The sequence below is a fragment of the Lotus japonicus genome, chromosome 5 (genome assembly GCF_012489685.1).
Source record: "Lotus japonicus ecotype B-129 chromosome 5, LjGifu_v1.2".
NCBI lineage: Eukaryota > Viridiplantae > Streptophyta > Magnoliopsida > Fabales > Fabaceae > Lotus > Lotus japonicus.
Window position 1 is genome coordinate 64,256,817 of NC_080045.1, and position 14,780 is coordinate 64,271,596.

At 35.7% G+C, this 14,780-nt stretch overlaps 4 protein-coding genes across 4 annotated transcripts; 2 read left to right on the forward strand and 2 right to left on the reverse strand.

Annotated features, from left to right (window-relative positions):
- Window positions 1-1,734: 1,734 nt before the first annotated feature.
- LOC130721367 (probable prolyl 4-hydroxylase 9) lies at window positions 1,735-4,563 on the reverse strand. Its single transcript, XM_057572156.1, has 8 exons — window positions 4,216-4,563; window positions 4,023-4,142; window positions 3,196-3,353; window positions 2,746-2,848; window positions 2,553-2,648; window positions 2,360-2,425; window positions 2,148-2,267; window positions 1,735-1,996 (listed from the first exon to the last, which is right to left on the reverse strand). Exons 1-8 carry the CDS (start codon window positions 4,321-4,323, stop codon window positions 1,910-1,912), a joined length of 858 nt encoding a protein of 285 aa, XP_057428139.1. The 5' UTR covers window positions 4,324-4,563; the 3' UTR covers window positions 1,735-1,909.
- Window positions 4,564-8,313: 3,750 nt separating this feature from the next.
- On the forward strand, window positions 8,314-9,170 carry LOC130721585 (uncharacterized). Its single transcript, XM_057572387.1, has 2 exons — window positions 8,314-8,443; window positions 8,567-9,170. Exons 1-2 carry the CDS (start codon window positions 8,400-8,402, stop codon window positions 8,841-8,843), a joined length of 321 nt encoding a protein of 106 aa, XP_057428370.1. The 5' UTR covers window positions 8,314-8,399; the 3' UTR covers window positions 8,844-9,170.
- Window positions 9,171-9,864: 694 nt separating this feature from the next.
- LOC130719988 (uncharacterized protein C6G9.01c-like) lies at window positions 9,865-10,245 on the reverse strand. Its single transcript, XM_057570574.1, has one exon. It carries the CDS (start codon window positions 10,243-10,245, stop codon window positions 9,865-9,867), a length of 381 nt encoding a protein of 126 aa, XP_057426557.1.
- A 1,319-nt stretch (window positions 10,246-11,564) lies between these two features.
- Window positions 11,565-14,115, forward strand: LOC130720357 (probable E3 ubiquitin-protein ligase RHY1A). Its single transcript, XM_057570982.1, has 3 exons — window positions 11,565-11,946; window positions 12,110-12,297; window positions 13,300-14,115. Exons 1-3 carry the CDS (start codon window positions 11,773-11,775, stop codon window positions 13,697-13,699), a joined length of 762 nt encoding a protein of 253 aa, XP_057426965.1. The 5' UTR covers window positions 11,565-11,772; the 3' UTR covers window positions 13,700-14,115.
- Window positions 14,116-14,780: the final 665 nt, after the last annotated feature.

The window sequence follows — 14,780 nt, forward strand, 5'->3', positions numbered from 1 at the left end:
TCCCTTCTCTTCAGATTGTTTTTTTTTTTTTAAGGAAACATGAAATTTATTAATTACCAACTGGCCTAGAAGCAGTTACATCCAAAGACACCAAACCAAAAGCAGCCGCAGGAACCTTTTCCACCCATATTGTATTAGCATAAGCGGAAGCGTTCTTAGCGAGAAAGTCTGCTACTGAATTACCATAACGTCTAACAAAAGTGAAACTGAAAAAATCAAAAGAAGAAACATAAGAGCGGCAATCGCTTATAATAGTATCAAGGTAAGATCGTCCCACCACCTTCTTCTTCGACCAACGAAATAGCTGAAGGCAATCCATTTCGACGCAGACACGCCGGAAACCAAGCTCAAACCGCCAAGTGCATAGTCCATTTCAACCCCAAGGCCTCCGCTAATAAAGGTGATTCAAATTGTTTGTCGTGAAAAAATGTTTCTATAGTTCATAATTATATTTAATGATGAGGAGTAGTTAAAGAATTAGTAAAGCCTCTAGTAAATGGGTGTAACATTTACCAACAATAATATTGTGATTTATCAGGTAAACTTGACCTTAATTTAAAGGGTTGTCTAATGAGATTAAATGAGATTAATTATATATATATATGGGATTTGCTAATTTACTTTCACTTTTTTTTAGAAGAAGTAAGTTAATAATTAACACATTTTCATTTGGACAACATTATCCCTTACTTTTATTCTTTAAGAAAAAGTTCATAAAAATGTGAATTTTTTTCAACTCTACTATCTTAAATAAATTGTGCTACACGAGTTTCAAAACACGAAAAGTCAAAGCAAGAAAAGTTGGATTGGGGTTAGGTGTTGGCTAGGGTGAGTTAGAGGATGAGTCATGCACCACTAGTAATAACTATTGAAATTATTAGTTTTTTAATCAATGACCACGATGTTTTAGGTTACTTTCTAGAGGTTTTTTTTATGATCATATATTTTATGTAAATCAACCCTTAACAGTTCGACTGCTCGAGAGATCTTGCATGACCAATTGCGACCTTAACCCTACAATCACCAACAAACTACATGGGAACCCAAGTCACAACACGCCGCCCTTCTTCACTGCCTTGAATCCTTAGTACGGAATCACCCAAGACAAACACCAACCAATTCTTAGGAGAGAATCAACAAATGATATATGTGGTGACAGTGGTAGAGCACCTGAGAGATGAAGGGGATGGCGACCATCATTCATCTTTTTCGTGACGGTGGTGGCTGAGAGGAGGACAAAGGCGACCAGAGAAGGAGCTAGGTCTCGACGAACGAGGATGGAAAGGGTGTGGCAATTGTACATACTAGACACACGTAAAATATTAGTGTTGACTAAACCGGTGCTAATTTAAAATGACTAATTTGACGTTGGATTCTAGGATTGGTCATCGTTTGAACATAACATTCATTTAGTGTCATCAGCTTGGGCAGAGCTACCACCGTCATCAACTTATGAGTGCCTCGCTAACTAGTTAGCTTCTAGACTTTTAGCATCGGTCCTAACACCAATGCAAAGTCAACGCTAAAATGGCTTATTTCTTTTAGTAAGGTTAACATTAGCTGAAGGATGGTTAAGGCTTAAGCATAGTTATAAAAATGGACTAAACCGGCTGAGCATGGTTAAGGTTAATTAGTTGAACCGGAAACCAGTTATGTGACTGATCCATTTTACTCAATTCTGGTTGATCTTAGAACTGGTGAAAAAACCAATCAGACCTATTTGAGAACACGATCAATCATAAAATATATACAAGATTGCTCATTCACTCATTTGAGCCTATAAGTTACAGCTCTTTATCATCCTTAATTACAGGGAAAAATTTGTAGCACCGATATATACACAAAAAGGAAGCATCTCTGAATATAGGTTAACATGAGGACATAATTGCAAACGCCTTAAGAAAGAAAACTAGTAGAATAGCTTTCGATCATTAATCCACTTTGTTGCAACCCATTTCTCCCCTTTAATCACCGGACAACTTCCATGAAGAGAAGTCTGCAGAAATTGACAATGTGAAAGCAATCAAAATTAACATGACTTTCTTACTAGAATGACTCTTTTGCCACAAAGTTTATGCAGATGTTTTATCTCCCTTTGGCTTAAATGAAATTTCCCTGTCCATGCATGCTACAAAATGAAAGATTACCTTATCAATTTTCCCATTTGGAAACAATGAATAAAATAGAAGTCCATCACCTTGCCGGGGCTTCACCTTCAAACCAATGCATTCATGGTAATCATAACCTGAATCCATATTCAAACCATCCTGCAAATTGAAGTAGTGAATGAATGACTACTTACAAATTAAGACTCATGGAGTCATGGTGTAAAGTATCACAAAGGGGACAGTGAAGCTACCTCGAAAGGGAACATTGTTTCTCCTCCGGCTTCCACATTTGACAGGTATAACAAGAAGGAAGCAACCTGCACAATTAAGCACGAGTAAGAGATCCATAAACATTTTTATTCACACATGTCTAAGCGAGATTTGTGATTAAAAAAACATGAAGAAATATTTGACATTAATCTGTAGTTGTACTTGTTAATATACCCTTTGGCTCTCAAGTTTGCCATATTCATCTGGGTTGAATGCATCATAATGAGAATCATATTTCTGGCCAACTTCATACCTCAATATATTGAAATCCTGCAAAATAGTCAGAAAATTCCTGCTTTATTTATACATAAACACTTACATACACCATCATGGAAGGTTATGAAAGATAATTAAAGAAGGGACATACTTCTCCAAAGGTCTTTGGAATCATTGTAGCCTTAGCGATTTTCGTCTCAATGAGGTCTAAGATGCCAGATTTGTCTTCTGATGCACTGATGAATGCGCCTGAACTGTTGCCAGCTAACAATTAGCATTCAACTTTATATACTGCAGCAATGCAAATGTCTCTAATTCATCTGTAATGACTATCTGTTCTGTTCTAACATGTGCAACATCTCTTCTCAGTTATCTTTCAAAATCAGAACCGAAACATATGTGGTAAAACTTAAAACCCATCATTTCAACACCATGATCTAGCTTCTTCTTCTTTTTTCCTTACCATGAGAGGTCCAAAAAGTTTCAAGATAGGAGTATTATATATAACTCTAGATTCATAGCCAATATGATAGAAAAGAGGAATTGCATTAGATGGCACACTATATTACACTAGAGGCCTTGCTTATAATTGTATTAGTACCTTGTTCTAGTGTCTTTTGTGTTCTCAGCAGTTTCTCCTTTTCGCAAAGCTAACCTTGATGGTTCAAGTTTAGGCTTTGCCATTTTAATTATTTGTTCACATACTTCCGCATTTGTGAAGTTTGGAAAGTAAACCGCCCTGGGTCTCCAACTTAAAATCTGCATAAAAGAAAGTAGGTAGGGCAGAAAGAAACTAAGAGATCGACAAACATAAAAAGTATTAAGTTCAAACCATAAAACAAGGATTTGACTCCTCTAAAGTGATGGAACCACTCTAGAAGGTAAAGTAAGTCCTCATAACCGTTAATTGAGAAACCAACATTTGAGATTGTGATCATATAATTGCACATGTATAACATAGAGATATTCCTATTTCCTACTTGGAGTCTAGTACATTCACATTTCACAAATCACAGGTAAGAACCTATCCCTCATAAAACTATGTAAGGTTGGTTCACAGAACCACAGGTGAGCAAAACAGGAAGACCAGCAAATAACCATCAATAACAACTTTACAAACTAAGGATACTGATGACTAGCCATAACCATCAATCATTAAAGGAAAAAGTTAATTTATTAAAAAAACAGTGAATTATGAAATACCATCTATCAGATTAAAGTTAAACATGACTCCTTGTAGTTGTACCATATATGCCAGAGTGAAAATTCACATCAAACCAAACTAAGCATTACTCTATAAAATATCATCCAATACCTTAATTCAAGCAATCATGATTACAACTGAGTCATCAGCTGATAAATAATATTAGACTTAGTAACTAGTAAGTACACAATCCCAAAAATAGCAAATAGAAAAAGAGAAATCACCTGAAATGGAATTGAATCAACAAAAGGTTCCCCAGATTTACCATGCTCAAGAGGCTCATACTCTTCTTTCTTCACCGAATGATGGAGTATCCTAGACCCTTGCCCCACCTCACCCAAATCCTGCAATCATTACTAATGAATAATGAGCTGGATCAATGAAAAGTACCAAAGGAAGCAACTTTAAATTAGAAACCTGAAAGATGATAGGAGACACAAAGAGCCCAACAAAGAAGAAGAGGGTGCAGAGACAGAAAACAGGAATACCAAACTTCAGTTTGGAGCTTTTCGCCTTGCCCTTCATAGTTCCTCTGTTCGTCGCTAAAATGGGAAATTAAAAATGCAAGCTCTTTGTTGTTTTTGGTGTTTTCTCCTCCAATTATTAAAGGGTTCTGCAATGAGAGAGTGAAGATGATGAGAGATTTTGGATATTGGTTGGGGGTCTCTGTTTGTGAGGAACATGTCACCCAACGCAACAATGGCGGGAGGGAGTTTTCTTGTTCTGTTCCATTTATGAATTGAGTTGAGAGGTTTCAATCTACACGCCTCCACTTTTCTGGTTACATTTGCCATTTGGCACCAATCATTATTTTACCACTTTTTTCTCAAGTATGTCACATAATATGATTGATTCATGATCTCATGATCCTACTCAAAAATATGTTATTCATGCATACTTTCACATCAACTTCAATCCTTTAAAATTAATTTTAAGGTGTTTGATGTGATACCTTAAGCCGGATTAGGGTGTGGTACCCAAAATGAGTTGGTTCAATAATAAATACTCATGTATCGATTAAAATTTTGATTTTGTTATATTATAGTAATGCAGTGTTCCATTCTTAGGGACATGAGATATACTAGTTGTGTTTTCTGAACTTTGCTCATCCATTAACCATGATCATTTTACGCGCATCTCCAACACCATCATTCGTTTCCACCACTCATCCATTTTTCATTAAGAAATGAATTTCATGAGATAAAGTCAATTGATAAGTGAAGTAAAATCTAAAGATGTAGTATTTACCTTGAATAATATGATAATAATCTATTAAATTATTTAGTTCGGGTACCACACCCAAAAAATCAGGGTACCACAAAATTTACCTAATTTTTATGGTGGTTATATCTTTGTTTTCCCATCTTCATCTTCCCCTTTTCAACCACTACTCAATTGAGCCACCTCACAATCTCCACATCCTTCCCTTACTTTCACCCACCTCACTCAAAAGTCAAACATTTCCTCCCCACCACCTCCACCCTCTCTCGTCATTTTCTCTCTTATATGGTACCAACATTATATATAAATTTCAAAATTTAACTCCCTAGCTCGTAGTACTGTCCAAAGATTGCTGACATGTCTAAGTATCGCTAAACTATTTTAGTTTGTCATCAAACTCATTTATAATCACCAAAGCAGCGTGCTTTAATTTTTTTGATGAGGTGTTTAAGTGTGTTATGATGCATGCATTCTTTCATGTTGTTGAATTTTAAAAAGTTAAGTCCCCGCTTTCGTTTAGGCAATATATAAGTCTTCTACTTATTATTGGCATGCATGCACACTCTGACGTACTTAATATATAGTTGCAAGGTTTGGCACTTGTGTCATGCATTTTTAAGCATTTACATTTGCGCATACTAAATAATATTGGGAATATTATCCGTTTATGTTCAGTTCGATGAAAAATAAAGGTGAATAGTTCCTCGTAAAATAGTAGAAATGTAATAAAGAGTCATAACTAAAAAAAGAAATGTAATAAAGAGGCTCTAGGTGAATTTTAATAGATGTCTGCAGGCTTAAGTAATTGCTCTTTTTTTATTACTGTGATTCTGTGATTTGAGTCCATGAAATGTATCTAAGTCTAAATCTATATTTGATATTAATTGCACTTCTATTAAGCTTTTTTTTTTTGTGCAGCACTTCTTTTAAGCTGTTGTACTTGTATGCATGAGCAATTTTATACTAATAAAAACATCAAATATGCAATTAAAATTAAATCTAAATATAGACCAAATCAGCAGAAAAAATTTATGAGTAAATGGTCTATCTTTCATTTTGATATATGACATAGTACATGATTAGTTTGGCCACCACTAGAAAAGTTTGGTTATTGTTGCTGTATCATGTATGCATGAGTGTTAATCTAGTGCGCAAGAAATAAAAAGAATAAATAAGATATTCTTACATGTGTCTACCTGAACTTATTAATAGGAAAATGTTTGGTGTATACTGAAATCGTGTAACATTTCGAGAAAAAAAATGGCGTAGACAATAAATTAAAATCATAGTAAGAAGAAGAGAAGGGAGATAAATGATACTATGTAATCTAACAAGAGAAAGAAGAAGAAAAAAATGAAGCATGTGAGTGTCAATGTGTCATATCGAACCTTGTATGATTTGGGGTCTACGTAATCGGGATTGTAACTAATATTTACGTTCAACATGTTTTAAAAAGATCTCACTTTCATAATATCTTTCACGTTTATAACACTGATACATCTTTTTAGTGCCTTGAGAATCCCTCTTAAATAATTTATTCTACATCGAATATAAATTATAAAAATCATTGTGTACCATTGCCGTACAAGTTAGGCTTAATAGCACTTTTGGTCCCCCACAAATGCAAAATGTGCAAATTGGGTCCCTAAACTTTAAAAATAGCATTCGGTCTCCCCGACGTTATCTTCTGTCAACAGTTTTGGTCCCCCGTCCTTTTTCCGTTCAAAAAGTAACGGTTTCTGGGTTTTCCAGAAAAAATCAAGGAGTTCTTCATCTTTTTCAATTTTTTTTTACAGAAATTCAAAATTCTCCAAAACCAAGAAAATAATGCCCGTAAAAACAAATGAGAATCCAGAAATTAAATGCCCCAAAGGAAACCAATAAAACCCAAATATAGAAGAAAATATAGACCCAGAAGAAGATAATGGCCCAAAAAACCTAAGAATATTTAAAAAGATAAAATCTTTTAGATACTAAACTTTTGCTTCTCGACATAAACCCAGCTAGATTATATTGCTAAGGACAAATTACAAATATATATATACCCAGAAGATAAATCCAAAAACTTTTGCTTTCTCTCTCGATTTATGTTTCTTTATTCCATCCAAATTGCAAAGATCGTGCCTGTGAGAACGACAAGAGGATATCAAACCACACTTCATCCCTTCCATTGAAAACTTAGAAAGGAGATGAAAAAGAGGAATTTGTCTGTGTCCTATGTGTCCAGATCAATGTTCGATCTGGGTTGGAGGAGGTTGAGGGAGGCGATTTCCGTTTGGGCTTTGGTTGGATGTGTGTTGGGGGAGGATGAGGGAAGAGATCTTGGTTCAGATCTGGTTGTTCAATGGCAGGACCAAAACTGGGTGCAAGGGTGAAGATGAAGGTTAGGGGTGGGTTATAGATCTGTATCCATTTTTCTTTTTGAGTGAAGATGAAGATCAAGTAGATAAAGATGTTTGTGAGATGAAAAAGAGGATAAGATGATTTTGGTTTTTAGGTTTTTAATTTTCTGGGTTTTGGGTTTAATGATTGAGAAAATAGTGAAGATGATGGAAGAAGATGGAGATGATGAATTTTCTGGTTTTTCTTTTTATTTTTCTTAATTTATTTTTTTGTTTAATTACATATTTCTCCTTAAAAACGTTAGTTTTTTGACGGAAAACTGTCTGGGGACCAAAACTGTTAACGGAAGATAACGTCGGGGAGAAAAAATGCTATTTTTAAAGTTTAGGGACCCCATTTGCACATTTTGCATTCGTGGGGGACCAAAAGTGCTATTAAGCCTACAAGTTATTATAATCAATGTTTCAAAATTCAAAGTAATTCACTCACCACTTTCAAGAAAAAAATTGAATTCACGCACCTCACTATTTCACCTAGGTGCAGGGAAGCCAATATGTGTTTAAAGTCATAAAGGTTCGTTTCATGACATTTTATTCATGTGTACTAATTTAATTTGAAATGGTTGAAGACAATGTTTAAATATACAAGGAGATATGATATAGTGGTTAGTTACTCCGTCCATTAATTATGAAGTTCATTAATTATGAAGTTGGGATCAATCATCACTTATGAGAATGAAATGCATATTATGGTCAAGAGAATTGAGAGATTGAAATTGGGATGAAAAAGAAAATTGAGTGTGAATAAATCAAAACTCATTCTAATCTCCTTAACAAAAGTTGGGACATGAATTTGCTTTTGACTTTCGTGCTTCACACGTGCAACAGAACTTATTCTATGCTGGATCCTTTCCTCACTTGCAGCACTAGACTATAAATACCCATCATAAGGTCTTGAGGCTTAAGCAACAAAGGCAGTTAAGTTAGTTCAGTGTATTGAGATCTGAGACATTATTATACAACTGCAACTTGCAGCTCATGGCTAGAGGTGGCATCACCAAATCAACCTTGCTGATTCTCCGGTAAATTGTCATGAATCAGTCTCTTAATGACAAATTCAAAGGCATTACAAAGTTCTTATCAATTGGTTTCATAGTGCTGTTCATATTTTTTATTAACAAGTGAAGTGTGTCAATGTCATGCAGGGGAGCTAACCGAGCAGAGAATAGGGTCATGAAGTTCTCAGGGACTACTGCTAAAGCAGCTGCTGCAGAAAGCTCTGAAGAAGAAGTTCCAAAGATTAGTGGGAAGACAGAGGATTCTTCAGCAATCTGGGTTCCACACCCACGCACAGGAATTTACTACCCAAAAGGCCATGAGTGTGTGATGGAGGATGTTCCAGAAGGTGCTGCTCGTTTTACCCACACTTATTGGTTCAGAAATGTTGATCATGGTGTGGGCTGTACCAACACCCAACCTTGATGCTCCACAATATTCCCACTAATAGGTATCACTAGTTAATCAAGGGAGATTCCGTCGTACAAGAATTATTCCATGTTTGGAAATCATTCTACTATACAAAATTAATTTTGGAGAGTAGCTTCTATATTTTAAAATTGAGTCTGAGAATATAGAAGTTAATTCAAATATACAAGTGTATCTATTTCATGCTTTCATGTAACCAGAAAATAAACTTCATTCAAATATAAATGAGGTTGAAAGTGCATGTGTAATGTTGCCTTCACCTTATCTCATAAGTCCCTGACATTTGTATATTGTCATTATAAAATAAAGAGTTTTAGTTTAAAAGGGATTCTATAGTCTGATGCAGACTAATAATGACTTGCTCCATAAAAGCTTATTTTCTAATATAAGGGGGCGGAGCAGCAGCATAAAAAAAGTACAAAGATGTTAATCACATATCATGAAGGCATTAATGCAAACCTTAAAGCTGTAATTTTCAAACAAAAATTAATTTTATATTTTTACACAGAAACATCAAAGGCAAGAGAGTTAGACATTTCATTGTAGTAAAGGTATAATTACCTTTTTACAGAAGTAACCATCCTCTTGCACTTGCTACATTATGTTTCCAACTTTCTCCACTATCTTCAGGTACTTGTAGCATGAATGATGTACCCATCCTCAGTCCATTTCAATGACTTTAGCAAAAACAGAACAAAAGAAAAATGAGATGGTTGCTGCTTTGAATTTTCAACATCTCATCTCACTATATACTTTAATACAAAGTGAAAGAAACATAACATGCTTCAAAATTCAAAACTTCAGTAACCTCTTTGACCACCTAAATATGGAATCATATGTAGATCTAAAGAACTCAACCTCAGGACAAGATGACTCAAGCCAGAAGCCCAACCATAAATAAAGGAAAAAGCAACTCCCCTGGGGCCCTGGCTTATAAATCCAAAACTGTAAGTGAATGATAAAACCATTGTACACTGAACCAAGGAATTGAGAGTGCAAATTGTTGTGCAGCTACCCATCAAAAACAACAAGAGCAATCGAATGGGCAGAGTGGGGTACTTCCAGCATCCTGTTTATTAATACCTAACTCCTCCTCAGTATAAATGGAAAGTCCATCCTGCGTTTTCTTTCTTGGCCGCGAAGGTCGGTCTACAAATTCACCATCATCTGGCCTATCAGTTTTCTTCTTATTGTTTTTCTTCTTCTTTACTTTCTCGGTTGTCATAGTTACTTCATCAGGTTTTCCACTCTTCCCCACTTCATCTTTTTTCCTCTTTTTACCAGCAAATATTTCATCAATTTCATTACCTGCCCTTATTACAGACGAGGGTTTTGCCTCTTCCACAACAATATGTTCTTGCAACCAACTAGGGGTCGTTTTCGAACTCTTCTTCGTCATCGGAGTGCAAACAAAGCTGCATGCCATGTTGCAAATTTTGTTAGAACTGAAATGATCAATAAGCATAAAAATAAAAGCATCACACTTAAAGCCCACCGAGCCTACTCTTCTACAACAAAGTAGCTGCAACAATTCACAAATGATTGAACAAATGCACCGCACCTAAAACATAGTCTCATTAGTTCATTACAATAACAATGCTTCCAAGCTGGTTCAGGACTAAGCAAGAGAAAACAAACATCAAATAGAACGAGAGCAACAATTGATAAGGATTTACATCAAACAGTTGGTCGGCATCAATTGCTAAGCATGAAACCTAAGTGAATGTTCAAAACAACCAAACCACCATACTCAGGTCATTGAACACAATCATTATGCTACTGTATGGAATTCAAATTCCAACGATCAAAGTAAGCAGAAGAAACAAAATCATGAAGGTGACAGGTATAAATACCGAACCTAAGACAATGGTGGGCACAGAGCGACAATGTCGCGACCAACAATCCAACAGCGGCGACGGAGGGCAACGCAATATTCGACTTTGGGCTCTGCTAAGAATGGGCCGTAGTAGGTTGAAATTTTAAAGTTCACAGGATTATATAATTTTAATTTTTTGGTTTGCTAATTTCCTATTTATTTTTAAAAAAATATATAAAATAAAGTTGGAAACATGTTTTGTGTAATTTAAAATTAATTTTTTTTTATAAAATATGATCAAAACATAAAACTAAAAAATAAAGACGTTTTTTAAAATGGTTTCTAGAAATGAAAAATAGTTGGATGAAAAATTGTGGTGGTGGAGGGCTCGTGGCGAAGACAACGATAAGGGTAATGATAGTGGTGGAGGTGGTCGCTACGATGACAATGCCAACAACAATCGTGGTGATGATAGTTGAGAAGGTGATGGTGGCAGCAGTAGTGACGGAATTGATGGCGGTGGAGGTTGGAGGAGGTGACGACGATGACAATGGCACTAGCGGCATGATAATGAAAGAAAACAGAAAGCAAGATGTTAAAACGTGTTTAGCAGACAGGCTCTTAACTTTTGGATCCATCAAGTGTTAATCAGTGACAGATTCATAAATTCCAACTTGTGGAGGAAAAAAATTGTGAAGAAAATTTTAGAGTGAGGGTATGATGTCTCATTTAAAGACAGAAAAAACTCATAATACTTAAATTTAACTTATTCCAAGAAGAGAAGTGGGGGTTCGAACCTACAATGTGTCAAATACAAGACTCTCTCTGTCATGCTATACTAAATCAATCGTCGGAGTTAAAGAGTTATAGGTTGTGGGGGCACATATGTACATTAGCAAATATCTAGATTAGGACAAGCTTATCTTTTTCTTACATGACATCACAGTCAAGAGCTTTATTTGAACCTTCCAAGAAAGGAAAGGGGTTCAATCGGGGAAGGTGAGAGGAATCATCATAGGACGCAGTTACTGTCTGGTTTCGCTATTTCACTCTCTTCCGCTACCGTCGATCCACCGCGTCCTTCCTCCTTCCTTCACCGCGCGTGTGTGCATGACGAGCGCTTCTGAGCTATTCCACATCAGACGGAATCGATTCGGAGCACGAACTACTGCTCTCGATCTAGCCTTCGATTCCTCCCCTTCAGCTCCACATCACCGCTTTCACGACCCCGACGCCGCCGCAGCAGCAGCTTCCCTCCGTCTCCGCCGCCGCCGCCACCACCCGGTATTTCCTTTTTCTGAAGATTTGTGTGAATATATAGTAATGTTCATTGAATTGTTTGTTTGTTTGAATTGATTGAAAGTTAATTGATACATTGAGGTTCTGAGTGAGTGTTATGTTGTGATTGATTAAGTAACTGATAGAGTTTTTGTGCTGTGCTTGTTAGGAGCGTTATGCAACTGATAGAATTCATGGGGTTGGGAGGCATCGCCGCTCTGCTAGTGCTATACATGATAGAACCGTTGATTCTGCAGAAAATGTCATGAGAGGCACTGATAGATTACCAGATGGTGTGTTACTTGCACGGGCAAGGCTCCTGCAAAGGTTGAGAGGGGAGCCTCTCTCTAGAACCAGGTTTGATTTCTCCTTTTTTAGTGTTAATTGCAGTTTCATCTTGTTAACTATGCATGCGAGATTGAGGAGGATTGTTAAATTGCTTTGATGTGTGACAATGATGAATAATGTTGATGTATTTGTAAAATTGGTATTCTATTAGGGTGGTGAGTTGGAGCTGGAAATGGTCACACATGAAATCAGTTATTATAGTTGCAGAACCGTTACAGAGCAAATTTATTTAGTTTTTCATAGCTGACTGCATTTCTCTAACTATGTGGAAAGCTATCTATGCACATTATTTTGATATTGCACCCTCCGAAGGAAATATATACATATGGGTTTGTTGGGAGGAGAAAGTTTTCATTTTAAATAAACTTTCCTCTGATTTGAAAACTTTTAGGAAAATGGGATTTTACCATGTAACCAGCCTTCTATCCACCCTTTATGCATAATGGATGACATAATATTACTTTGTTCTTAGTCATGATCCTACTTGTATAACTCATCCTTAGTTAAGTGAGTTCTTTTTATCATTTTGTCACTAAGATCATGGTAAATTTTATGTTGAGATGCCTGTCTTTTAAATACAATATCTGATTATCTAGTTCTGATAGATAACATGTTCACATCCCTCATAAGGAACAATTATCCAAACTTTTGATAAGTATGGCTATTCTATGAATGTGGTATACTTAAAAAAAAAAATTCTCTTTAGTAAATCATTTCATGGTATGTTTTGCCATTCAAGTGATGTAAATTATATCTGCCGTACTTATTTTGTTGAGTTTCTCATAGCACATACTTGTTTTATGAGATGCCTCTCTGGCATCTTTAATGGCTTGTTGTATTGAATTACTTGATGTGAAGTCTAAGTTGTTTGTATATCCTTGATTATTACTAGGAAGAAGTCCACTTTGAATCTGTTATTGATTTATCTTCTGAATCAGTCATTTACGCATGAAGATCTGCCATTGCTCTTTGATTCAATCTGAAGGCTTTTCTTTTTGCTGGTTTCCTCAGGCAATATGGTTCAGATTCAATGGATGAGGATCAAGAAAGTGAATTATCAAGTGATGTTCCAACAGGGGCCTCTCTGGTGACTGACTTGACTTCTCAAATGGAAAGGTCCCAGCTCTTGCTAGACCTAAACAACAAGCCACCTGGACTCACTCAGGAGGATGTGAACTGTTTGCATCTGGAAGTTTTCAGGATCAGTGAGACAGGATTAGAATCCAGGGTGCAGGATTGTTCCATATGCTTGGAGTCTTTCACGGATGGAGATGAGCTGATACGCTTGCCATGTGGACATAAATTTCACTCTGCTTGTCTGGATCCTTGGATTCGCTGTTGTGGAGACTGTCCATACTGCCGGCGATGTATAGTTGTAAATAGTCACCTTGAAGAAAATGAGGCTGAGTAGTTTATAAATTATATTGATTTTCTTGTATTCTGTTGTATAAAAAGATGCTGTAGGAGAGCTGGCCTTTTTGAAGTTATGTAGTGTTCCATCTTGAATATATGCACATTTTTCTTGCTTTCACCTCCATATACCTAATACAGATTTTGTTAGCATATGCTGTAGTCAGAGTCAGAGGCAATATTGGACCTACCTTATTCCAGAGGAGAGGACGGCAGTGGGTAGAAAATTTGAAGAAAGGGCATGTTCCCCATCTATGATAGGATATGTGGTTGGTAATATAAGGCTTAGATAAAATTTTACCTTATGGTTATATTGTATTAGAATTTTAGTTTTTATGTGATGATACGTTGTATGATTTATATTAGTACATTTCTTTTTAACATAAACACCTTTATAAGTATGTTATATTCATGTAATTTTTTGGTGTTGTACAAATTTGCAAGAAATAGAAATTTATATAGATTTAAATTATGTATGAATATGCTTGGCTAAGATGGGAGCTTCTTCTGCAAGCACGTTTACAATGTAACCTGCACCTTCTGATCGTGTGAAGGTGTTTTTAACTGCTGATTACATGGGTGTTCCGACTCTTAGAGCATCATTATCCAAGAAACTCATTAAACTCTAATGAGTTTCTAATTTAAATTTTGGTAATGTCACGTCATTTAAACCACTTTAATAAACTCTACTCACTTTTTACTTCAATTCAGAAATTCTAAAAAGTTTCTTAAATGAATCCCACAATATACCTCACCTCACTACTTTCTTGTAAATCCAGTTACCTATTTTTTTATTTTTTTATTTGTTTTTTATTTATTTTTAATCATTAAATTTAGAATAGAAACTTTGAGTAAAGTTTCTCTTTTGGAGCAAAGTTGTTTCCCACGTGGAGAAACTTAATTTTCTGCAACAGTTAAGAAACTTTACTTCAGATGACATGTCACAAACAAACTCATCTTTGTTGCTGATGCTCTTATAAGTTGCTTTTTGTTTTTAATTGCCTATTGAACCAAAAAAATCATGTCTGAATATCATAAATTCAACAGCAGAAATCACCCGGTTGAAAAAGCTTTGTAGGAAA

What these genes read in the sequence shown, in the direction of transcription:
- LOC130721367 (XM_057572156.1), bottom strand. Translation starts at nt 4,323, where the DNA reads ATGAAGGGCAAGGCGAAAAGCTCCAAACTGAAGTTTGGTATTCCTGTT. An exon ending in TGTCTCCTATCATCTTTCAG is followed by an intron (nt 4,143 to 4,215) that starts GTTTCTAATTTA and finishes TAATGATTGCAG; the next exon opens with GATTTGGGTGAGGTGGGGCA. An exon ending in ACAAAAGACACTAGAACAAG is followed by an intron (nt 2,849 to 3,195) that starts GTACTAATACAA and finishes AGCTGGCAACAG; the next exon opens with TTCAGGCGCATTCATCAGTG.
- LOC130721585 (XM_057572387.1), top strand. Translation starts at nt 8,400, where the DNA reads ATGGCTAGAGGTGGCATCACCAAATCAACCTTGCTGATTCTCCG. An exon ending in TCAACCTTGCTGATTCTCCG is followed by an intron (nt 8,444 to 8,566) that starts GTAAATTGTCAT and finishes AATGTCATGCAG; the next exon opens with GGGAGCTAACCGAGCAGAGA.
- LOC130719988 (XM_057570574.1), bottom strand. Translation starts at nt 10,245, where the DNA reads ATGACGAAGAAGAGTTCGAAAACGACCCCTAGTTGGTTGCAAGAACAT.
- LOC130720357 (XM_057570982.1), top strand. Translation starts at nt 11,773, where the DNA reads ATGACGAGCGCTTCTGAGCTATTCCACATCAGACGGAATCGATTCGGA. An exon ending in GCCGCCGCCGCCACCACCCG is followed by an intron (nt 11,947 to 12,109) that starts GTATTTCCTTTT and finishes TGTGCTTGTTAG; the next exon opens with GAGCGTTATGCAACTGATAG. An exon ending in GAGCCTCTCTCTAGAACCAG is followed by an intron (nt 12,298 to 13,299) that starts GTTTGATTTCTC and finishes TGGTTTCCTCAG; the next exon opens with GCAATATGGTTCAGATTCAA.